This window comes from Hyaena hyaena, unplaced genomic scaffold, assembly GCF_003009895.1.
Source record: "Hyaena hyaena isolate Hyena2069 unplaced genomic scaffold, ASM300989v1 scaffold_74, whole genome shotgun sequence".
In the NCBI taxonomy this organism is placed as follows: Eukaryota; Metazoa; Chordata; class Mammalia; order Carnivora; family Hyaenidae; genus Hyaena; species Hyaena hyaena.
In genome coordinates this window covers 1,101,730-1,127,869 of record NW_024080706.1, presented here as the reverse complement: position 1 = coordinate 1,127,869, position 26,140 = coordinate 1,101,730, and the positions used below count along the sequence as shown (strand labels likewise).

The 26,140-nt window shown below is 45.3% G+C and overlaps 1 protein-coding gene across 1 annotated transcript in view; it reads right to left on the bottom strand.

The window, feature by feature from the left end:
* The window catches only part of PAMR1 (peptidase domain containing associated with muscle regeneration 1), a 74,589-nt gene that overhangs the window by 23,023 nt on the left and 25,426 nt on the right, over positions 1-26,140 (bottom strand). Inside the window, exons 3-6 of the mRNA XM_039233389.1 lie at positions 24,815-24,943; positions 10,591-10,705; positions 6,353-6,570; positions 3,788-3,895 (exon numbers count right to left, since the gene is read on the bottom strand). Of these exons, the coding sequence (XP_039089320.1) occupies positions 3,788-3,895; positions 6,353-6,570; positions 10,591-10,705; positions 24,815-24,943 (570 nt within the window). The remainder of the gene's footprint in view (positions 1-3,787; positions 3,896-6,352; positions 6,571-10,590; positions 10,706-24,814; positions 24,944-26,140) is intronic.

The following is a 26,140-nucleotide window of genomic DNA, read 5'->3' as shown; positions in this document are numbered from 1 at the left end:
ACAAGAATAGACCCTCATCTCTCCAATGCGAGTTCTAATTCTCATTCTGAGGACTGGTGTTTAAAACAGCTCATCTTGTAAACTGGTGAAACCTCTTAGCGATGTGAAACCTCTTAGCGACCATTTCAGGAACAGCTCTCTAGAGTTTAAAAACGTGTACCCTTTGAGTTAACAGCTCAACATCTAAGAATTTATCTTACAAAAATTCCTCTCCAAATGAATCAAAAGGTAAGTGCTAGAATATTCATTGAAGCTCTCTTGATAATAATACATTAAACACGGCATCAAGTCCATTTTAAGAAATTAGATGAATATGTGATTGTATATACATCTTTACAATGGAATACACAGAAAATACCCCCCCCCTTTTTTGAATGAGGTAGACAAACATGGAGTGGCCTGGAAAAAACATCCATGAAACAGGCACTGAAAATCACAACACACTGAAAACCTGCATGTATATTTTAATCCACTTTTGTTTGAAACAGGTTTTCTTAACATTGACATGATTACCATTTGGGTCAGATAACTCTGTGGTCTGGGTCTAACCTCATGCGTCATAGGATATTTATTGGCATCCCTGGCCTCACCCACTAGAAGCCTGTGACACCCCCCCCCACAACCCCCCTCCATGATGACAAGCAACAATGTTTCTAGATGCTGCCAAACTCCCCCGAGGGAGGGGGCAAAATCATCCCCAATTGAGAATCACTGGTTTAAAATGCCGATTTATCAACAACTTAGGCTTGTACATTACAGCAGAAAGTCCAGAAGACCCATAGGAACAGTGATTCCACCGGAAACTAGAGTGGGTCAGGGAAAGTAATGTTCTCTTTTTATTTTAAATACCTCTGGACTATTTGATTATTTTTACAAGTGCTTATTTCTTCTGTATGTCAGTAGAAAATCTACTTTTATTCCAGTCCCACTCACATTCTTAAATGTATACAAAGAAAAGAATGAGAATAGAATGGCTTCTATCAACAGACAGCAAGTCAGGATTCTCTTTAGTAAAGAGTGACAGGCAGAGCTCACCTGGGAAGGTAAGTCCTTTGAGAGGACCTCATTATGGGCCATGATGCCATGACCAGAGCTTATCAATTGTTCACCCAGAGTTCCATTGAGCCACGTGGTGAGAACCAGGTCTGGGAGACCGTGAACAGTATGGGAAATGTGGTATTTGAGCCTCTCGTTTTGAATTTCAGTGCCTTGGGCTCTCTGCTTCAAATCCTTCATCTGCTAAAAGGAGCATCTACTTTTTTACAAAGACTTCAGGAGGGCAGACCATTAGAGCAGCATCTATGAAGTGCCTGCCCCACATCAGATTTGGTACTACATAAATAAAAGATGGAATTCTCATTAATATTTGACTTGGTGCTTTTAAAGCTATTCTGTAAAGCAAATGTCTAGTCCAATTTGGGTATTTCAAAATGTACAAAGAATCCCAGAATGCTTGAGTTTCTTGTTCGTTTTGAAGGAATTTCCTCCAGGGAGACTGTTTCAGTTTAGTGGGATACTCAGGAGGAAAACAATAATGTGAATCTCTTTTCCCCCCTTCTTTGTTTTTCTAACTAATAGGCTATTCTAGAATTCTGCCACGGTTTGTTCAGAAATTACAAGGTAAACTGCCACAGCCAATTTTTGTGACGTTCCCCTCATTGAGTTAGTTGGGACTCTTGCTGAATTTCCTAGAAGGAAAAACAAACTAAATCTTATTAAAAGAATAATAAAACATTTGGTCACCCACCACATGAATGCCAGCAAATGAAGTGTCAGATTCCCACCACCAATACCTTCACCCAGTTACAACTACAAGGTACTAAGGGAACTACCGTTTTTTAAGGACATTTTAAAAAGTGGCTAGGAAGAATTCTCTTGTCCACCTACACTGGTGTTTTGAGACCAGATGTGATTCGAGCCAGTTTGTGACTCAAGATATGAATCAGTTCATAATGACATAGTTTCCATTCTTTTTCATTATATGTATTTGTTTTGTTTTCCTTTTTCTGGATAAAATGACAGTGCTGAAAAGTCAATGTTTGACTCATAAGCAACTCATAAATATTTTAGTCACAACTTTTGATCAATTACTACCCCTCGCCACCCCCCCTCCTCGCCTTTCACTGTGCCCTGATTTGACCCAGCTTCTTAATGCATCTTGGCTTCTTTGGCAATACTTCCTTTCTCTCCAATTTCACCTTGTTTTTCAAAGCTCTAGTATTGTGCAATTAGTTCATCCAGAAATTAAGCCTTTCCCCTTTTTTTGTTTCTCATTCCAAATTTAACCCTTTAAAGCTCAGGACTGGCCATTGCCAAGATTCCAGATTCACTCTCTACACACATTTTTAAAACAAAGAGAAAGCAGCATTTCTCTTCTTGGCCTTGCACACAGTACAGAAGATTCAAACAAGGCAGGAGCCATGAAGCAGAAACGTCTTTTCTAAGCAGCCAGCATAACCATGCTCAGTTCGGCCGCACCAACCCAAAGCAAGGGATGCTTTCAGCACAACACAATGACACACTCAAGGACACTCTACTGACACCATGGCTTCTGTCTGCCTTGTTTAGAACAACTCATGAAATCAATTAGAAAATTTCTGAACTTTATAGAATGGTATTAGACCAGGCATCTTATAGGATGACCCCAAAGTACCTGCGCATGCTAGTTCCAAGTGTTTAGAGCAGACATTGTTGGTGATCCGTCTTCAGATGCCTTTTCACTGCTTCTGTGGGCCCCTTTCCACCCCCATTCCCCAGTCTATACTGTTTTGCTTCCATTGGCCTGCACCTGAGGTCTCCTTGACTGTTCAAGGGTTATTGGAACCACTCAACCCACATACACAGAAAGTCAGTCATGTTCTTCTACTCACCCAGGGCAGCCTATGGCCAATGGCTGGTTGCAGGGGGGATATGGAAGCCCAGCTCCTTGCTATAATGTCAGCATATACTCTGAGGTGTAAATCACATTCCAGATTCCACTGAGATTGGATTTTGCCTAAAATCACACCTTTGCTTGGCTTCCCTCCCCTCTTGGTCCAGCGTCACCACTCCCTTGCCAGCTTCTCCAAGAGCATGTCCTAACATATGTCCTCGCTCATACCTACCACTCAGGATCTGCTGGGGGAAACCCCAGCCCACACCATCACCTGCCCTCCTTTGCACCCCCTCTGTAAATTTTGAGTCTTCTTATTCTTCTGCAAGTCTCATTCCATGCTGACAGCTGCAGCTCATGACACCTGTTTCAGGTCTCAAACTTTGGTTGTGGCACATGTCATAAACAAGTCTTGGTGGCCAGAGGCCCTTGATTAATGATCTCTGGTCATGGTGTTGAGTTCCTCTCTGCCAATGGCTTCAGACCATGTAACAACACACCGGAAGCTATGCATGCTGCCCTGGGGCCTCACTCCAAAATTCAGATCTTGCAATCGACAGGGAGTCTAGACTGAGAACCATAGGAAAATTAATGATGGTGGGTTTCTACTGTTGGCACTTCTTCCACGTTTCTGAGCTCTGAATATCATTTGAGGCCTTGAAGGCATATCTTTTTGAGAACTATATGCAGCAGGAGAGATCTGGAAATGTCACTGGAAAGACCTAAGTGGTTCCAGATATCCTGACTCAGAGGCAGCCCAGCGCTGAGAACCGCTCGATGGGAATGTCTACATTATGTGCTACCCTGGACACACCGTCTTAAACGCCAAGAAACAACATACTTCACAAGCTCCCAGGGCCCTCTCCGTGCCAGCCTCACGTGACTCCCCAACCCTCACTCCAGAGGCATACTCACGATTTTCACAGTGCCGCCCGGTGTAGCCTGCCAGGCAGGCGCACTTGTAAGATCCGGTGTTGTCAAGGAGGCAAGTACCATCATGGAAACAGGGAGAAGAGGAACATGCTGGAAGAGAAAAGGCAATTTCCCTCAGTGTCACTGTGCGGTGAGTCAACGTCTTCAAGCCTGGAGCCTCAACCGGAGTCTTTCACTTGCCTTTTGCAGTCTTCTTGCAATATTTTTACTTCTTTTACTGGATCTACATCACCAGTATTTGAGAATGCCTAAAACAGGTACTTATCTGATGTTATTTGATATTTTTGAAGGCCCCAGAAGTATGGCCCTATGGTCTGAAAAGCCTAAAGCCAATAAACAGCCACACCGCAGGGTTAAAGTGGAAGCATGCCTTTACCCCTCCCAGAAAGACCCCAGGGGAGAGCGGCAGCCTCAGATAGATTGAGATCTTTTTTTTTCCTTCAAGAAAGTGCAGCATCCTGGGTCTTAGGGGAAAGGAACTGGAAGATTTCCATGACAAGTGTACTTGAGAATTTCCTAACATACATTCTGTAAACATTAGTTTCTTGCAATGTTGATATGTTCAACTAAGAAAGAGTTCTGAGCTCAGATATGGTAGGGAAACGCTGCTGGTATTAAATGACAATGAACCAGATTTCTTTACTGCAGAACTTCTCAGAATGTTCATGTCCTAATGTGCACTGCAAATGAAAAGGATGCATGTAATGTCTGGCCTTCCCCAAGCTTATCTGGCCTCAGAACCTGCATTTTACAGAGAACTGTTTTTCTACAGAGGATACTTCGGGAAACGGCAGTCTGCATCCGAACCACTAACCCTACATTAATTTATCCTGACACGGAACCAGATCACTGGGTCCAGTTCCACAAGCCCAAACTGAGTGCTTGCTCTCTGTGGGGCAGCTGGAGAGATGCAAAGATGAACAGGACATTCTGTTTACCGAATCAGAGCTTTTTGACAATAAATGTACAACGACTATCACCTGAGGCATAATTCACCTAACGTTAGGAAAGAGGAGAAAGTGCTGTAAGAAGTTCAAAACAGGGCAAAGTCACAACCCATTGGAACAAAAGAAAAGGTTCAGCAGGGGAGGAGGAACAGGAGACAAAGCCTGAGGGCTGGTATTTGACGCATAGGTGTGGAGAAGGTGACACTAGCCTGAGGAAAACTCCAGCGCTCGCACACAAACAGGATGTCTAAGGAGCCACAATGCTCCGTCTACTTGACCATGCAGATCAGCATTTCCCAAAGTTCTCCAGTGGGGGCTGAGGAGTCCACTTCGGGGCAGGAAGGGACCCTCCTGGCCCTTCCCTCCATCACAGGGTCACAAGCTGGTGAGCCGCCACTGTTTCTACCTGGCGACCCTGATGGCCAGGCCTGCTGACTGCCACAAGGACCCACACAACTGTCTCAATGTGACTCCTCATCCCTTGGCCAGCCTCGGCCAGCCACGTACTACTGAGGGCGAGGATCAGCCAGAGGCGGACTGTACCATACCACAGAAGCATAGTTCTAGAACCCCGGCCCACACAGCTCTACCGGGGCCATCCTCTGTGAAGGCAGCGGGCACACAGGGGAGCTGCGGCTGCTGAGAGCTCACATGGAAACATTCCAAGGGAAGGGCAAGTGTGGGGTGGTGGGAGGGGGGTGTGGACAGTATGCTGGTCTCACCCAAAGGACAAGGCTGCAGAGGGATGACCCTACTGCCACCACCACTTTTCCTGAGATGTTTATATCATGCAAAAGCCATAGTGATCAAAATGCCATGCCAATGCCTGATTGGGTACTTTAAAAAAAAACAGAACTTCAAGCCCGAGCTTAGTTTTTAAAACCTGATGCAACCCAATCTCAGAACAGTGAGGGCTCAGGGTGCTTCTTTAGGATGGAGTGTTTCGCTCATTTTGGTCAAATCCTACTTCCTGATATGAACAGGGCAGGAGTTAAAGTCAAGCTTAGAGTTACTCACAAAGTAAGGGGCCCTCACCACTGAGTGAAACGCTTTGGATGCCGGTCCTGTAGATAACAGGGAGGCTCGGGGCATGACTGGGGTTGGACAGCTATGGAGTGCATCCTATGTACCAGACACTGCTAAATGCTTCATCCAGTCTCCCAGAGCCTCCTGAATGGAGCAAGATCTATGCATATTCCCTTATGTGCTGATTAGGAAATTGAGGCCTAGAGAAGTAGAATTTACCCCAGGGCACACGGCTTAATCTGCCAGAGCTCCAAAGCTAATGCTCTTAACCACGAGATGCCCTCAAGTGTGATCTATAGGGCCAACTGCTTTGTGACCTTGGAGAAATTACCTAGCCCCTCCTGCTCCAGCATACAGGGGCATCCCTAGTTCCTAGGTATGCTTCTGGTGAACATCTGTGAAATAGAGCTTGCCATTTCTTTCTTCCTTCTCTTCCTTCTGTGTAGGTTGCTTCTGAGAATGCAGCACACTGGGTTTTAATAAGGCTGAGCAGGGAGAAGGGGATGTGCACAGAAAGGAGATGTTTGTCTGGAGCACAGCCATAAAATGCTACACTTGTCTCGATGGCCTTTACCTGTGATCTCCTCAAATACAGCATGGAAGCCATCGAAATTCTTGGAGCCATCTGAATGGAAGAGGATGTGGAGCGAGGAGTCTGTGCTCCGGATAGGAGCGGGCCGCTCATTGCCACAGAAGCGTTTGATGATCCGGCCATTGCTGCTGTCCCCATCACGGACCTCAACATAGTCATACTGGCACATGTAGTCAAACTCCAGGCTCAACATGATGAACCTGTGGGTGGAGAAGGGGAAAGCACAAAACAGGTGGGCCTTGAACCATCCTGAGACTCCTGAGACCCCTGACAAGTTCAAGGCCAGATGATGACCAGGTCTCAGAAGAGTGGTACCACTGGCCTGATCTGATAGAAAAAGGGTCCTGGACAATGTGAGGTGAAATGAATTTCCCTTAACAGAGGGGCATGTATATGTCTATTGTCCCCATGTGTGTGAGCATGCCCAGGCAGAAGGAGTGCCTATTCCATTCAGAGATGGCTGAATGCACATAGCTGGCCTCTCTTACAGGGGCACTTTTCCACCCATTCTGCCTGGCTGGTTCCTTACAGTCCTCAGGCCTCACCTTAAATATTCTCTCCTCAAAGAGGCTTCCCTGACAGCTGTCTCTAAAGGAGATCCTCTGTTCTCTTCATAATGAGGATACTAATTTTAACTCCTCAAATTTATCTTCTTGATTTTGTGAGTGCGTGTCTCTGCATGCACAGGCATGAATGCCTACCTCCTCCACTAGACTACAAATTTCTTGAGTGTAGGAGAGAACATTTGTCTTATCCCATCACTGTTTGCATAGTGCCTAACATAGTGCCTGGCATACAGAGATGCCAAGCGAATATTGATGAAGAGATGGTTGAATAGATACTATAGTATAATTTTACAATTGGAGAATGGAAAAAGTGCACATTGTCTTGCAGAACTCAATAAAAGAACAAAATCTCTGCACATCTTTCTGTTTGATGAAGGATAAGAAGGTAATTATCCTCTGGGTAGCAATAATTCTTGCCCCAAAGGGTAGAAAAGGTAGCACTGTATCAGAATTTCAGAATTGGGGGAGATCTGATAAACCTGTGATTGCCTAAAAGGGTGTTGGGTTTGGAAATACTGGAATACATCAGATCAAAAAAAGCAGAAGATGACCCCACGCTTCCAATTCCAAGAGACAAGACAGGAGGCAGCCACATCCTAGAGCAGGAGAGGAAAAGCCATTTCTCAAAATATTCCCAAGGGAATGTCTGGGTATCAAGTTCACAGAATGTACATCTGTATCTTCTCCTTTAAGTTTTGGAAAAGAAATAGGAAAAGACAGAAGAGCTCACAACTGCCACCTGAAACAAGGGCCTATTTCTACCACTTTGCGTGAAAAGTTCAAGGGTCAGGATTAGAGAACACTAGAATATAGTGAATCAGTATATTTTAAATGCATCTAAGAATCTTACTAAAAAGAAGCCCTCTAGCTAAGTATAGCTAGTGTTTATTTTACAAAGTTTTTATCACAAAACCTTTTGTAAGGGACTGTAAGTTCCATTAACCATGCTTTGTGAAATGTGGTCTAGTATCTAACAACCAGACTTCTTTTTATTTTCCTATGCTTATTTATTTTTGAGAGAGAGAGAGAATTTAAAGTAGCCTCCAGGCTCTCAGACCCTGACATGAGGCTTGAACTCACGAACCATGAGATCATGACTCAAGCCGAAGTTGGACACCTAACCGACTGAGCCACCCAGGCACCCTAGGATCTGGCTTCTCATCACGATGCCACTGCTAGCTTACAGTGAGCCTTGACAGATTAGTTCTTTCTCTGGACTTCAGTATCTCTGTCTGAAAAGGGAAGGAGCAGGGACAAGGCCACCACCCAACAGAGATTACGGCTTTTTCTGAAACCAAAATATGAGACACTGCAAGTTGTATTTATGTTCATACACTCATTTGTTCTGTTAACATCTATCTGTGGCAGGCCTTTTCTGTGGCTGGCGCTGTTCTAGGTGCTGAAAGCACAGCAGTGACCCAACTAAATAGACCCAACTAGTGCCTGCCCTAATGGAGAGTAGTTCTGATTTGGGGAATAAACAATAAACAAGGAAACTAGAATACAAGGTAATATCATAGAGTATTAGGCGCTGTGAAGAAAATAAACCAGGTAAGAGCAGGAACAGTGACTGGGGAGGGTAAGCTTTTTATACAAGAGAGGTCAAGGAAGACCTCTCTGAACTTGATATCTGGGCAGACACTTACATGATGAAATAGATCCAGTCATGGGAAGTCATGGGGAAGAGAGATCCAGGCAGGGGGGTCTGTAAGTGCAAAGGGCCTGAGGCAGTAATGAGTTTGGCATATTTGAGGAACTGAAAGAAGGTCAGGATGCTGCAAGGTGGAGTATATGGAGACTGGTATGAACTAAGGAGGGGGGCAGTAGCCAGATCCTGCATGATGAAGAGTCTAGATTTTATTCCAAGCTTGATAGGAAGAAACTGGAAGGTTTCAGCAACAGAATAATGATTGGATTTAGAATTTTAAACGATCTCTCTTGTCACTGAGGAGGGTAAGCAGCAGAGCTGGCAAGAATGCACACGTGAGCCAGTTAGGAAGCCATGAGAGAACTGAGGAGAGATGGTGGGGGAATAAAGGCGAATGGTGGCACTAGAGTCAGATGCGGATGGAATTGAGATTATTTTACAGGTAAGAAAATAGATTTTGTGGTGGCCTGGCTGTGGTAGGTGATAGAAAGAGGGGCATCAGGGATGATCGCTCAGCTTTTGGTCTGAACACTGTACATATGCATCAGCGTTTCCTGTTATTTTTTATTATCACTGGCCAGCAGGTCCATATCTGACTAGAAGGGAAGAAATCTACCTATTTCCAGGCCTCCCTAGGGGTGTTCCCAGGCAGGTGATGTGCTTCTTCAATCCCTCCACCATTTTGGGTTTTTGTTTTGGGAGAGATTTTCTTTACATCCTGGATCTTGGAGAAGCTCCTCAGACGCCCTTTAAGGGGACCATCTGGCCTTGTCCCTGAGGTCCTGAAATAATATGCAGCATTGAACACATCCCCTCATCATCTCTGGCAGACCCCACTGGAGGCACCTTAAGCAGAAGGGTGTGGGCCTTCAGATGTTCCTTGTGCTAACCATTCTCTAGAAAAGTCCAATTAATGAGTCTCACTCCCAAACCCGATCCTACAGGAATGGGGAAACCAGCCACCGAGGGCCAGCTTTGATGACGAGAACTGAGAAGGGGACCTGTTTTGTTGGCTCCTTCCCAGGCAGGGCACCATGTGGTCCCTATTAGAGGATAGAGAGGCATTTGAGGAGCCAGCTGTAATGTGGAAACCTCCACTGATCCATCCAGAAAATACTTACTGAAAACCTGTGCCCTAGAAGATTAGAGATTTTCATGACTGTCAACCTCCCCACTGGTTAGAAAAAGAAGAGCTAAGTGGACAGTATTCCTAGAAATTCCAGGGGTGAGTGGGCCACTCTGCTTCCCTAGAAAGTTAAAGGAGATGTGTTTCCCAGGAGAGTGGGATACACTGGAGGCAAGGAGAAGTTCTTTCAACACTTATTTATGCAACAAGTATCTGCCAAGCACCTACGGTGTGTACCATGTACTGTCCCCAGCACTAGGATACAGCAGTGAACCGTTCTCTCTTGTGTTATTTATCTACAGTTACAACAATACTGGATCTGTACTTTGTACTATGGTATGAATTACATATTTGTGAGGACCCCAAAGCTTCATAAGAAGAAATGACTTACCTTCAATGCAAGCGAAAAAACTGGTTTATTTGTTATAGAGGTGGTTGTCATTTTCTGAGAACATCAGTGAAAGGAGCTAATGGATGTAAATTCCTTGAAGGTTAGAACTGTGCCTTTTATTTCTTCACTTTCCTCCCATAGAACCCAGCCCAGTACTGGGAGAATAGGAAGACTTGGTAAAGATTTGTGGATGGGTAGACTGCTATCAGTATTTTGCTTTGTTGGTGTTATTCTTGGGTCAAAACTGCCTAAGCACCCTCAGTTCTAGGGCAATGAATGACAAACATTTCATTGCCAGTAGCTTCGACCAGGTCTTATCCCATGGAATTGCCAAGACTTTAAAAAAAAAAAAAGTCTCCATTGTACATTTTCTGCTTTTAAGAATAAGGTGCTGATGGTTAGCCTTTGGTCACTAGGATCCAGGGCACTCAGTCCTCTTACTGTGTTTCCTTATAACCTCAAACTCTAATTCTGATCTCAGCCCCTTACCTTAGCTGGATGATGAACCCAGGTTTGGCATGAATGGTCCATTCACAGTGAGCATTTAGAGGGTAGCTCTCCAACAAAATCTGGCCCTTTGGAGCTCGCAGAACCTGGCCACATCCTGGGAAGAGAAGATTGGGACACGGAAATTGGAATAAACTGGAAAGAGATGGTAGAAGGTCTCAAAGAGCCTTTGTGTTCATCCCACACCCCTGAGAACAGAATGGAGAAGGAAGTTACTTTCTCAAGCACCTGTCAATGTGCTAGGAAATTTGCATAGGTTAATTCGCTTAATCTACCCAAGCTTATTTCCCAAGCTTGAAAGGGGAAGTAATATCATTCCAGTTTTCCATCTGGGAAGATGTATAACAAGAGAGTTAAAGAAATAGCTTGTTGAGGGGTGTGTGGGTGGCTCAGTCAGTTAAGCATTTGACTTTGGCTCAGGTCATGATCTCATGGTTCATGGGTTTGAGCCTCGCATCGGGCTCTGTGCTGACAGCTCAGAGCCTGGAGCCTGCTTCGGATTCTGTGTCTCCTTTTCTCTCTGCCCCTTCCCATCTGTGTTCATAAAAAAAAAAAAAAAAAAAGAAATTTAAAAAAATAAAGAAATAAATAGCTTGTCAAGCCACTAAGTGACTGAGCAGAACTCAAACTTAACCATGCCTGAATGTAAAGTCCAAGCCACTCAATCATTCTGCCTCTCCAAGACTTCCATATGCCAACCTGTTGACTCCACCCTGAAAGGCTTTTTTTTTTTTTTAAACTATTTTAAACTATTTTTAAACGGTCTATGGGTGCTTTCAAACTGTAATGGCGGAGTTGAACAGTTCTGACAAGAGACAGCAGAGCCCACAATAATGAAAATATTTACTAGCTGCTCCTTCAAGAAAAAGTTTATCTAACCCCGCTCTATGCCGAAATCCAGTTTGACCTCATAAATTCTAGATATGCAGTTATACTCAATAGCCCCTCCCCCAAAATAAAAATTCTCATCGCTTAGAAGAAAAATATTAATGTCAGCTGATACTGCTCCATGGCAAGATGGTGGTGGCGACATTTCTACCATATCAGGAAAAGAGCTCAGATTCTGCTTTCAACAAGCTGCGAGGTGTGAGGCTTCTGCTTTTGTGACGCTTACTGCTAGGCTGGCTGCACAAGTCATGTCTTCACTCGGACTTTCTCGGCTGCTGTCCTGGTCTGTCAGGGGCAAGCATCATCCACCACTGTCCATTGGGGTCCTCATCCCGCCCAGCCTCAGCCATCCCTCTCTGCAATCCGCCTCCCCAGTATCTGATTCTCCACACAGCAGCCAAAGCCACCCCGTAAATAAAAACAGTAGTAGATCACAGTACTCTCTTGATTCAACCCTCCAAAGGCTTCCCGCTATGCAGATACCGTTCACAGCCCAGCCTCCATGAGTGCCCAAACGCACCCTCTGCCTGGCCTCCACTCTGCTCATCTGCCTCCTCACCCTGCCCGTGCCACACTGGCCTCCTCTCTGTTCCCTACTCTGGGCCTTGCACTTGCTGCTCTTAACCTGACAGGTTTGTCTAGCTTGTACACCTAGAATGGAACCGGGCATGTAATAGGTTGAATGGATGAATGAATGATGACATTATCACAGGTCAGGCACAGGCTGAAACATTTACAAACACCCTCTCATTTAATGCTCATGAGAAACCTCGGAGAACAACATTCAACTCTCCATTTCCCAGATGCCGAACACGAAGGATAGAAGTTAGGTGACTTCTTCCTCAAGGCCAGACGGCCAAGAGGTCAAAGTCTGCAAGTGACTGTTCTACTCTCAAGTACCGGTTACAAATGGAGACTTCAGAGTCCCCACTGCCTTTGGTTTGAGACTCAGCTTTACCTTCACTGGCTGTGTGGCTTTGGGCAAGTTACTTCTTCTCTCAGAACCTCAGGAAACTGGAATCAAATGGGAATAAAACTGGCACCTACTTCACATGATTTTGTGAGACTTGAATCAGATTATGGGCAGAAAGCCCTTAGCAGAGACATCAGTAAATGTTAGCGGCTGCTGGTTGGTAGCTGAGCAGGGACTTGAACTTGGATCTGCCTAGTACCAACGCTGGGTCTTGGCTGGTACGTTCAACTGTCTTGGGGGCTTCCTGACCTAGCCCGGTCCGGCTCCATTTGGAAGCAGTAGGATTTTTCTACCCCCTGAAACAGATACACTGAATCTTCCCCCCTGCCACCCACCTGTCGTGTTTTCTGAAGTGCACGTTCCTTCTTCCTGCACACCTCACACACCATCGCCCCCATCCACCCATCTGCTGCCTGGCTACGGAAGTGATACGCTGGGTGTGAGAGACAAAAAAAGAAATCTTCCTGCACAGCCTCCACCCTTTGGGGACTGGCAGCTTCCCAGCCTGCAAGGTGTTAAATCCCAGCTCCCACAGCAAACCTCCCGCAGGGACCCTGAGTTAGAACCAGCAGCAAGTGCTGCCTGCCTGTTTTCTTGCGTACGGAAGCTGCACTCGGGCAGCAGGGAACCCGGGCCTCTCCTCGAGTCTGGGGGTGCTGGTGCCCATCCCAGTCAGGTCTTCTTGGCAGGACCATTCAGGCTTTAGCCAGACCCAGGATCTCATGCAGCCTCTAGAGAGGCTGAGGCATCCATTCCCACCCAGGCACTGGCCCCTGGCCATGTGAAAGCTATACCACTTGTCCCTGCAGGCCCGAGGCTGTCCTTCAGAAGCAGCCAGGATTCCAAAGCACATGCCATGCCTCGGCTCCTCATGATGTTTTCCTTCTCCCTCTGGGGGGAAGGGAGGAGTTGACCCCAAGACGGTGGACAAGTTCCAACCAACCAGACACAAAGAGGCCACTTCTCAGCAATGTGCTGGGGTGGGGGGGTGGGGGGAAGGGTATTGGGCACAGGGAAGAGGAGGAAGGAGCTCTACCCTCTCCGCACACCAAGGAGCTCCATCAGCTCACTTTCCACTCTCACCTCCTCTCCGGGAACTGGCGGGCCTGGGTGCAGGGGCGAACTCAGTGCACCTCTCTGTCTAGGGCAGAACAGTGAACACAGCTGAGTGTTCCCGCCAAGGAAGCACTGTTGGCCAACCAAGCAGGTGGTCCTGAGGCTGAAAGACCAGAGCAGGCAGCGGGCCCGGAAACGTGCTCAGATTCCTGACGATGTCTTGTTGCAGGGGGGACGTGGGGCGTGTGTGTATGTGTGTAGGGGCGTTTGCCAGAGAAGCCAGACTGTCCCCTGGGCTCTCAAATCCTGGATTCCTCTCCAACCCCACCACCCCCCGACCCTCCTCTGTTGCTACAAGCCAAAACAGGAGAGTTCGCTGAAGAGACTCTGCTACTGCAGAGCTGAAGGGAAATCTCCATTAACTTCTAAATTGGCAAGAGAGCTGGAAGGTTCCCAACAAAAATGAACACCCCAGCATTCAGACAAAAGTCTTGCGATCTCCAGCATGGGGTGGGGGGGAGGGGAGGAGCAAGAGACAGACACAACAAACTTCTGAGACGTGGTTGGGTTTTGTTTTATGGGTTTTTTTGTTTGTTTGTTTGTCTTCTTAAATCTTTCCTCTTGGGAGTGGGGAGAGGGGGAAGAAATAAAGAAAGCAAGCATTCAGACAGAGAGAGACATTTGCATTTTCTTCCCTCCTTCGGAGAGGACTCCGGGGCAAGGCTCACAATGATTAAGGGGCAGTCGTGAAGTCAGGCTGGGTCCGCTTCCGGTCAGTCTTTTACTAGCTGTGTGACCCCAGACAAGTTCTCCAGGTTCTCAAGGCCAAGACTTCCTCATTTGGAAATGAGAACGTTCCTTCCACCATGTCATTGTTTTCTTATTTGTCATATGGATTAAATGAGATAGATCTTTATGTAAAGCATTTAGCATAGTACCTGATAGGGAAAATGCTCAATAAATGGCAACTAATAGTGCTGTTTCTCTTGAGTCTTGTCTGGACTGGAGACACTATTTTGGCCCAAGACCCACTGGGGATGGTCCAGCTTCTAATTCCCTGCTCTGACCCTTAAGGCTCCTTAGAGTCTCCTTACAGCATTGGCTACATCCCTAAACCCATTTAGACCCAGAAGCCCCAACACTGATGGCAGAACAAATGCCTGGATGATGATATGACGATGACCCATGTCCAAGGCCAGGAGCTGGGAGGCAGCTCACGCCTTTCATGTGACTATTTCATCCTACCATGACTTGCTGGGCTCCTGGACAGGAACTCGGAGTGGGGACCTCAAGTGCCTCCCACAACAAGAAATGATTTAGGATAGAGGATGAAAGACAGGGCTCTGGCTTCTGAACTGGCATTTCCTTCTGCTACTTAACAAACTACGTGACAGAAGGGAAGTTACTTAACCCCCCTGTGCCTCAGTGTCTCACCTATAAAGCAGCTTTGATGAGGAATAACAGCCTTGGACATGATGGCACTTAGAACAATGCCTAGCTCGTAATAAGTGCTAAAAGATGGCTTTCACCAGGGGCTCAGATCTTAATCAGGAGCTGTCAGATGTCCGGGAATAATTCCATGGCTCACCTTATGATTTGGCCTATAATCTCAACTAATTTGATACTTTAGAGTGATGGTTTATTTAATTGTTTGCCTCCTTTCTACCTATGACACAGTTCTGTGAGAGCAGGGACCTCATCTGTCTTCTTCACACCTTTATATGCATGAAGTAGGCACCCAAATAATTCTTTATTTTAAAAATTTTTTTAGGGGCGCCTGAGTGGCTTAGTCGGTTAAGCGTCCGACTTTCACTTGGGTCATGATCTCGCGGTTCGTGGGTTCGAGCCCCGCGTCAGGCTCTGTGCTGACTGCCAGCTCGGAGCCTGGAGCCTGTTTCAGTCTGTGACTCCCTCTCTCTCTGACCCTCCCCTGCTCACACTGTCTCTCTCTCTCTCCTAGAACTAAATAAAAATATTTAAAAAAAAAATTTTTTTAGCATTTATTCAGTTTTTGAGAGACAGAGAATGAGTGGGGAAGAGGCAGAGAGAGAAGGAGACACAGAATCTGAAACAGGCTGAGCTGTCAGCATAGAGCCTGATGTGGGGCTCGAACCCACAAACCATGAGATCATGACCTGCATCCAAATGAGTCGATGCTTAACCGACTGAGCCACCCAGGCACCCCGATGCCCAAATAATTCTTAACTGAATGAATGCCTATGCTGGATAAAATCAAACATCTCCTGCCCAATCAAACCATTTTGAAAGCCCCTCATCTTTGTATCTAGTGGTCTGTCCACTTAGTTGAAACAGCTTGCCAGCAAGAACAGTTTCTGCCAATTTGTTGCATAAAGTCTGTCCTCCCCAAAGTCATCAGGGTCTTCACAGAAATAGCAAAGAGATAACTCCACCAGTTTGCCTCAAAAGAGAGGGTCTGGGCTTGGGTAGTACAGAGAACTTCAACCGCTGAATTAAAAAAAAGGATTTCAGTCTTTTATCTCTGTTCTTCAGTTTGGTTGATTTCTATTAAAGCTGTGTTTAAGTTCCTCGATCCTTTCTTCCATTGTGACCAATCAACCGTTAATCCCCTCCAATGAATATTTTAAGATTTCAGATATATGGTTTTCTGAAATTTATTTTTAACACTTTCCAAATATATCCTGAAATTTCTCATCTCTTTTTTCATCACGCCTTTTCCTGTAGAACCTTTTAATATATTTAAAGTTATTTTATTTTACATTTTATTTTTTTTTAATGTAAGCTCTACACCCAACATGGGGCTCAAACTCATGACCCTGAGATCAAGAGTTGCATGCTCTACTACTGATGAAGCCAGCCAGGTGCCCCTCTTATAAAGTTTCTTTTTTTAAATTCCTTATCTGAAAATGCCAGTATTTGACCATGCATGGCTCATTTCTTTTGACTGATCTTTTCCTCTTGCCTGAAGGTTGTATTCTCTTGCTTCTTCACAATAGAAAATATATATTTTTCTTCTAATTGGTAACACCCTTTCCTCTATTAGGCAGGGAGGACGAGGAGCTGATCATTTAGAGCCAATCAGAAATTAAGCTAGTATGAAGTAGGATGGGAGATATGTTTCTTCTAGAAGGATCTTGAAATTGAAGCACCAGTAACCTAAAAAGAGTCTGTCTTTGATTTTCAACACTCCTCCTGAACCCCCACCCAACTTCCTACACCTCCATAATTGTAAGACTGGGAATCTGTGAGCTTTTGAGACTTTAAAATCGCCGAGTTTTTGAAGCTGCAAAACTCTAACATCCCTGGATCTTCTGCTTTCCGGTCCTGCCCGAGCCTCTGCTGGCTCAGCACAGCTTCATCTGAAAGAACACTAGGTGGACAGAATTGCCCTTACTTTGGGGTGTCTTCTAGATGTAAGCTCAACAGGCTGGCCCCTCCTTTCACCTGCCGTGCCCTCAGCCTCAGAGCTGGCCCTGGGATGAAGCATCCTACATCACCCACCTACCCAGGAAGAACGTATTCTTCTGGAGTTTAGATTCTTTTAGATTCTGTGTTCACAGATACTTGACTATTTTAAAGAAAACTGTGAATTTCCTTGGGTTTATCAAGAGATTTCTTGCTGTGTGAGCAGGAAGGAAGGTCTTTTTCATGTCCTCCTATACCTTAGCCAGAAACTGAGCAATGACTGATGAATCTTTGACAACCTAAGATTCTCTTCAAAGGTTCAGACATGAATTCCCTGCAGTCACAGCTTTAGCAATATAAAATATGTTATATATAAAAAAATATATGTAGTGTATATATAATGTATATAATTTTCATATTATTTTATATGAGATGTAAAATACTACTTAACCATATAATACTTGTTTGGGGAAGATTACCTCCTCATGTCCAGTATATACTTTCTTGTTCCTTGGGGAATTCTACTTCATTATTTTTCCTCTCCGGCTCTACAGTGATTTCCTTCCCAAACAATAGAAAGGAAAAGGAGGGGCTGGCTCTGGCTTAGTAATAATAAAAATAGCAGGCACCATTTATTGAGCATTTACTGTGAACCAGGCTCCATCTTAAGGGACTTACAGATAGTACTTCACTTAACCCTCTCTCACAAAAATCCACAGAGAGGCCACTATTATTATCCCATTTTGTAAATGAAGAAACAGATATACAAAGATTGAGTAACTTTGCCCAAAGTTGCAGAGGGAGGAGAGATTCAAATCCAGGTTCTACTGTTTCCAAGCCCAGTTGGTAAGCACCACAGAATATAGTCCCAAATTTGGATCTAAATGGGCATCGTTCCTTTCCTGGAAGTTTCAGGACACATAAATCCAGGGCAAGATGAGCCAGTTTCCAGTGACTCTTCCCTGATTCCCTAGGAAGACAGCTCCATATATCAGTAGCACACAGATTCGTGAGTCTTCTTGTTCCCCCTCCCCCTCTCTCAATCTTTCTCTCTCTCTTTAAAATTTGTTCTTGATCATTCCGCATTATGGTTCAAGGACCAGGCTACACAAATCAGCCTTCTGTCTCATATTCTAGCCCATGTTTTTAGGCATGGCTCCTGGCCAGTCTCTCTGTTGTATCCAAAATATGGCTAAGAAGATAAAATGTATTAAGGGTCTATAATCTCTCCCCATAAATCTTCTCTCATCTGGGTTGACTTCCTAACCTTGCATCCCCTAGATTCTCCATAGCCTGAAAGCTCAGGTCACTGCAATGTGAGCTACAAGTGTGGCATCTGGGTGGCTCTTCCGCCCTCTCATTGTTCATCTCATTTGGTGACTAAAGAACTCAGCCTGAGGGCCACGTTAAATAAGCTCCACTCTGGCACCTGGGTGGCTCTGTCAGTTAAGCATCTGACTTCGGCTCAGGTCATGATCTTGCAGTTCATGAGTTCAAGCCTTGTGTAGGGCTCTGTGCTGACAGTTCAGAGTCTGCAGTGTGCTTCAGACTGTGTGTGTGTGTCTCTCCCTGCCCCTCCTCCACTCACACTGTCTCTCTCTTTCTCAAAAATAAACATTAAAAAAATTAAAACAGAATAAAAATAAGTAAATAAAATAAATAAATTAACTCTACTCTGGAGCACAATGGAGTGGTTCCACTTAAGAAGTCAACTTTCCAGTTTACGAGGCCTTGGGAGGAAACCTTAATTTTGACTTTAGCTGTCAGGGCCTTTCATAGCCAGCATCCAGATCACAGCTCGTAATAACCACTCCCTACCAAAGGAACCAGGATGCATGGAGAAATGGCTGGCTCCAGGACTTGGACATAAACAGTCAGAGTGAACTTGAAACATTTGGTTGCAGGGCGGGCAGGAAGAAAGCAAGGAACTGCCTCAAGAATGATGCTGTAGAGCTGGCTCAAAGGGTCTTTGCTGGTCAGTTCTGGGACAATTTGAGCATCAGAAAGAAAAATTATAACATTACAAAATGCGGGAAAAATGTAAATTCACGAGTTCAGAGTGCTGTGAAAAGAGAAAGTCAGAGGTGAGAAAATGATCATTGGTGCATCTAGGCGAAGGGACATATGAACGTACTATTCTTTCAACTCTGTGAATATAAAACTTTTCAAAATAAAAAGTTGAGGGAAGGAAGAAAGGGTCTGAGCCTTTCTGAAGCCTGGATATTCTGAGCTTACTAAACCAACCTTGCCTGGGCAAGAGGATCTGAATAAAGTCCTCTCCTGGGCTCCCTGACCTCAGGCTCTTCTCCTATGAACGTGGTTAATATAACCTGTCCATGGTTATGAATGAATCAATCACATAATGGGTTTTAAGACTGTCATACTAACTATTAAGAATATTGTCAAGGACAGTGAGCAAATAAAGGAGCTATAACATCTGCTCAGTACTGAATGCTCTATAATTTAAATTTCAAATAATCTGATCCTTTCTGGCATTTGCCTGTCACTTCTCCTTCCAAAGGTCTATATGGCACTCAAGAAAAAATTCCAGGGCTCTGCAGATGGTACTCAGCAGGAAGCCCTCCTTCAGAATTAAACAGCCTGAAAGGATCGCTTGGCTGCCACCTACTGGGTAAATGCTTGCATCGCCCCAGCCAGGTTCAGCTCCCTCTATACAGGCAGGCAGCATAGCGCCAGGCACCAGGAGAGCGCTCAACAGTGAAATGAATTACTTCCTCTGAATCCCCCTCACATTTATTTAACGCCAGTATGAGGAGCAGGTGATAAGAACCTAATACCACCACACTGAGGTCTTCTCACAGTCAAGCCCTGTTTCCACAGACGGACTGTAAACTCGTTGAGGGCTCATTGTTCTCCCTGGTGACCAGCCCATAAGAAACGCTCCATAAATGCTTATGGCTGTGATCAAATAACACAAAATGTGTGCAAAGAGGCTTTCCAAACAAGAATAATGAAATTGAACAAGTGTAACTGACGCAGCATAGAATGAGATAGGAATGTGGCCGTTTTTCTGTCTGTTTCATAGCACTGACCACATTCCAATTTTTTTTTTTGGTCTCTGCACTCTGAATTGCGAGACCTGAAATTACAGGGACCATATCTGTCTTGCTTATCACTGTATGTCCAGGACCTAGGAGCATCTATTCAAAAAATATTTTTGGCGGTGCTTGGGTGGCTCAGTCGGCTGAGCGACCGACCTCGGCTCAGGTCATGATCTCACGTTTTGTGAGTTCAAGTCCTGCGTTGGGCTCTGTGCTGACAGCTTAGAGCCTGGAGCCTGCTTTGGATTCTGTGTCTCCTTCTCTCTCTGTTCCTTCCCTGCTCATGCTCTCTCTCTCTCTCTCTCTCTCTCTCTGTCTCTGTCTCTCTCTCTGTCTCTGTCTCTCTCTCAAAAATAAATAAACATTTAAAAAATAAATATTTTTTGAATGGGTGGGTAGATTAATGAATGACGCTCTCTGCTCTCTTTCCAGGGATCATGACCAGTTGTCCTAGCCAGTTCTGCTATCCTCTAGAAAGCCTTGATCCTACACATGGGCACCCTCACTATCCAGCCAGTCAGACTCCATATGCAGCCAGCTTTTATACTGAAGCTAAACCCAAGGCTTAACCAATGGGTGTTACTTACAAAGACTCATGTACAGGATTTCTTTGGGCAATTGCTCTCTGCCTGTCTTGTTACTACTTGCTTTAGTACTCTCTTGTATCCAAATATTCTTCTCTTTCTCTGTCCCGTCCCTAAACAAAACTCCTTTATTTATACAGAGGGACTGGAGAACCGCTTAGGAAATATTGTACCCCTCCTCCCTGGGATGGCGTCTCCTTCCCTACTTGACTAATCGGGGGCTTGGCCGTGTGACTTTTTTTGGAAAGTTAGTGGATGTGATGTGAGCAGAGGCCTTAAATGTGCATGTGCATCTGGCTTAGCCGCTAGTGTTTTTGCAACCCACCTGAGCAGCGTACATCCCAAGTAGCTGCTGCTCCTTTGGGGCTGAGCTCTGAAGCCAGAGTGCAAACCAGGCCAACACAGCTGAAATCAGTGGAACCCCAGCCAACCCCCAGATGTATGAAAAAGGAAAATAAACATTTGTCCTTTTGAGATAGTTTGTTACACACACACACACACACACACACACACAAACTAATACAGATGAACACATTATCACCACTACTTCTGAAAGCTTCACTTGGAAGTTCTGCTCTATGATCACAGCACCCCTCCCGTCTACATGTTTCACTCCTCTGTCACCACTGCACCCGATCTCCCACCTCGCTGACGCCTCTGGTCTCTGTCCTTTCTCCAGCCTCTTTCGGGTTTCATGTGGTCCCCAGTGTGGACAATTGTGTCTTAGCCAAGGCACAGACCTACCAGATGACTGGTTTGAGTCCCCTCTGCTGCGCAGCTGCTCGAGAGCACTGCCCAACTGCGTGGGCAGTACCACCCGCACGGGGGATCCAGCTGCAACGGGTCCTCAGTCTACTCGGCCAAGCGTTACTTCACCTTGAGCTGTGCCTCTCCCTAGTCCTCCTGCGGCTGACCCAAACCTTCGGTGCTCCCCAGCCCCAGGCGCAGCCTCGTGTGCACTCTGCTCGTGGCGGGATTTCACTTCTCACTTTTCAGTGAAAACAGAGCTATCTGACAGGGGCCTCGCCAGCGGGGTAGGATGGCACCGTGCTTAAGAATGAGGGGTGTAGGGCGCCTGGGGAGCTCGGTCAGCTAAGCGTCCAACTCTTGATTTTGGCTCAGGTTATGATCTCACTGTTTGAGAGATCGAACCCGGCGTCAGGCTGTATGCTGACAGTGTGGAGCCTACTTGGGATTCTCTCTCTGTCTCTCTCTCTCTCTCTGCCTCCCTCTCTCTCTGCCCCTCCCCACTTGTGCTCTCACTTTCTCTCTCTCAAATAAATAAACTTAAAAAAAAAAAAGAACAAGGTGTCTAGGGGCACCTGGGCTGCTCAGTCGCTTAAGCATCCCACTTCAGCTCAGGTCATGATCTCTCAGTTTAAGGGTTCGAACCCAGCATCCGGCTCTATGCTGACTGCTTAGAGCCTAGCCTGCTTCAGATTCTGTGTTTCCCTCTATATCTGCCCCTCCCCCACTCACACTCTGTCTCTCTCTCTCTCTAAAGAATAAATAAAACATTAAAAAAATTTTTAAAGAAAACAAAGGAGTCTAGACTCACACAGACTTAGTCACCTTCCTGTTTTACCAACCGAAGAGCAAAGGCATAGGTCAATCATCACCTCCCCTGTCCCTGACTCCCTAGGGTTAACTGTTCTTCTATCTATGTTCTCAGAGCACTTAGCCATACCCTAGTTCAAGCTTTTTTCTTGGTTTCCCATTGCTCTTAGAATAACATCTAAACTCTGGGGGCACCAGGGTGGCTCAGTCAGTTGAGCATCCAACTCCTGATGCAGCTCAGGTCATGATCCCTGGGTTGTGAGATCAAGTACCACATCAAGCTCCACACTGAGCATGGAGTCTGCTTAGGATTCTCTCTCTCTCCCTCTGCCCCTCTCCCCCACTTGTGTGTACTCTCTTTCTAAAACAGAAAATTAAATTAAATTAAATTAATAAAAACATCTAAACTCCTTACCTACTTCCCCTGCCTCTAAGGTCACATGTGAGCCGCCTCTGGCAGGTGGTTCCACCCCCATCTCATATCTTTTCTCCGTTCACTCACCAAGAAAAAAAGTGACCTCCCATATCCGAAGGGGAGAAAACCCCAAAGTTATCTCATAACCCTAAAGGTCAACGTGAAATCTAAACCTGTTCATTATACTTCTTCTTTCTTTTTTTTTTTTTAATTTTTTTTTATGTTTTATTTATTTCTGAGAGAGACAGACAGCATGAGCAGGGGAGGGTCAGAGAGATAGGGAGACACAGAATCCGAAACAGGCTCCAGACTCTGAGCTAGCTGTCAGCACAGAGCCTGACACGGGGCTCGAACCCACGAGCTATGAGATCATGACCTGAGCCAAAGTCGGACGCTTAACCGACTGAGCCACCCAGGTGCCCCAATATAATTCTTCTTTCTTAAACTTTTACCGAAAGTAGTTTTTATTTCTAGACTGCCAACCAGCTTGGCAATTAAGGAGCATACAGAATAATAATAATGTATTCATTTATTCGTTGAGCCTTTTCTATATGCCAGACAAAGCATTAAGTGCTTCACATGCATTATGAATCCTTGCACTAATCCTATGAGGAAGCATTACCCTCACTGTAAGGAAAAGGAAACTGAGCTTAGCAAGGCTAAGCAACTTGGCAAAGGCCACAGTGCTAGTGACTGGCAAAACTGCAGGTCTGTCATTCCAAAGCTTTAGTCTTGACCATTATGCTCACCATCTTCAGAGAGCAGCTGCCAAAGGCAGACCGGGGTTAAACCCCACAGCTAATCCACATAGAACCCACCCGAGATGACACTCAAGTTTGTAGACCAGCAACCAAAATCAGCACTTTTAAAATTACGGGTATTCTGGGGGTGCCTCAGTGGCTCAGCTGGTTGAGCATCTGACTTTGGCCAAGGTCTTGATCTCACAGTTCATGAGTTCAAGCCCCACCCACATCAGGCTTTGCACTGATAGTGCACAGCCTGTTTAGGATTCTCTGTCTCCTTTTCTCTCTGCCCTTCCCCTGCTCAAGCTCACTCTCTTTCTGTCTCTCTCTAAATAAATAAATAAATAAATACACATTTAAAAGTAAATACATAAAATAAAGTTATCTGTATTGTGGATAATTTAACATCCAGGTTCATCCAAAAATACAAATACACCCATTCCCTTCTAGATAGAGCTGAGTTCCTCAGCTGCAGACCACACAGCAAATCCTTTGCCTTAGATGCTCAAAACTCATGGCATTTTGCTGCAGGTTGCATCAGGCAAAGAATACCAATCATACCCCGTTCCCATCTCTGCAAACTGAGACTATCATTCATAAGAGTAAAATTGCTCCGACTGTCAACTCATCCTGTTTCTGACTCAAATAAGGAGCATGTAGGGGCATCTGGGTGGTTCAGTCAGTTCAGCGTCCCACTTCGGCTCAGGTCATGATCTCGCAGTCTGTGAGTTCGAACCTCGGGTCTGGCTCTGTGCTGACAGCTCAGGGCCTGGAGTCTGCTTCTGATTCTGTGTTTCCTTCTCTCTCTGCCCCTCCTCCACTCATACTCTGGCGCTCTCTCTCTTAAAAATAAATAAACATTAAAAAAAAATAAGGAGCATATAACAGGCTTAACAAGATAACAGTCTGTACACTGCTCCTGCTCTAGACTCTCAGAGGAACAGTCACCGGCATGGCGCTGCAGAGGGGAGTTTTAAACCGAGAGGTTAGATTTCCACTCCATTTTCAAGGGATTATTGAAACTCAGAGGGGAACCCTAATAAAGATTAAGTAATTCTTAGAGACGAAGTTGAACTCAGAAAGAATCCCTTTCCTGGGATAAGCTGCATGCCGACAATTTGATGTGGGTGTCAGGAATTTAACTCAGGATTCAAGAAACTGACCAATATAAAGTCGTATTTAAAATGCACTACAGAACTGGGCACAGCGAAGCCTCACTCGCTGGCTGCTGACCACTGCTAACGCACATGGGCTTCTGTGCTCACGGACAAGAGGCACACTGTGTGCAGAGGATCTTGGCTTCACTTGGGAGAAAGGAGATTTAAGAGCAGATAGAAACCCCTCATTGCCAATTTCAAACAGATGTCCACGATCCACACCCAGCAGAAGGAAAGACGCCTTTGTTTTTTTATAGTCTTACCTAGAAAGCCCTCTGGCCGCAGCTTTCCCAGAGCTCAGATCCCAACAAGATAAACCTCAGTGTGTTGCAAGCTGCGCAGCAGACACAGTGCGCACAGAGAGGGAGCCGCGGGAGGGCTACTCACGCATGCAGTCTCCTCCGTACCAGCCCGCTCGGCATTCTGCGCAGTAGATCCCCTTCACGTAGAAGTCATCCAGGGTGCCACCCCATGAGCCGTTCCGGCAGGCCTTGCAGTTCTCAAAGATGGTACAGCCTGGAAAATTCCCCAGCACAAGGGTGTCAGATGGAGCACTTACGGGTTCCAATGGGCGGCACGGAAGAGGCACCACACCTTCCTGGGGCCTCGTCTCAGCTGAGGGCCTCTGGGCCTAGAAAGGGGCCTGGGCCCTTGGGGAGAAGCCCCTCACTCCTAGGGAAGTTCCAGAGTCACCAGAATCCACAGTGAAGAGTCCAGGGTCGGGGTGTCTGAACCATGTTCTGAGCCAGTGCCTGACATTTTGATGTAACATAAAATTACTTCTAGTAAAAGCTAAAATCTATCAATATAGTGTATTTATTTCTTTTTCTAAAAGTATTATGTCCTTATTATGGAATATTTAGAAAACTCAGACAGTCAAAGAGAATTAAATTAAAAACACCTAAAGGGCCATTGCCTAGGAACAACTATTGATAATACATTCTCTCTGTGTATATACAAAAAACACATTTTTTAAAAAATTAAGTTTATGTTATGTACTGTACATTCTGTTTTCGTAACTTGCCTTTTCCATTAATAATAGACAGTATCTTCTTGTCCTATTAAAAAGTCTTCTGTATCATACACTTCTATAACTCAAGTATGCCGTGGAAACAACCTTAGCGCCTAATAAGGGGCTCACCCTGGAATGGGTCACACTGCCCCCGCCAGCAGGCCACACCAGAGAGGGTTGAGTGGTTCCCAGTTAAGGGTCATTTTTAAAACACAGTCTCTTGAAGGGAGGGGGGCAGTGATGAAAGATGAAGATAATTCAATCCCACTTATCAAAATGGAGAGCTAAGTTCTCCAGCTGTGTTCCCTTGAGCAAACTGCTTAAGTTCTCTGTGCCCTCCTGTCATCATCTGTAAAACAGGTGTTAAAAACTGTACCTGCGTCTAAGGGTTGTTTTGAAAATTAAATGAACACATATAAAGGTCTCAGCACATAGTACATACCCCCCAAATATGAACTACGATTCTTATTCTGCATTCCCATACCTGCACATGGCTTATCCCTACCATTGCATATATCCCCCTCAATTTCAACTGCCTATCTAGTTGCCTATAACAGACCGAAGTCAAGAACTATATCTTTTTCAACAATATATTCCCAGCACTCAATATATCTGGAACATAGCAAGTAGTCAACAAATACTAGCTGAATGAATGAATAAATGGACAGATGAATGGATGGATGGATGGATGGATGGATGGA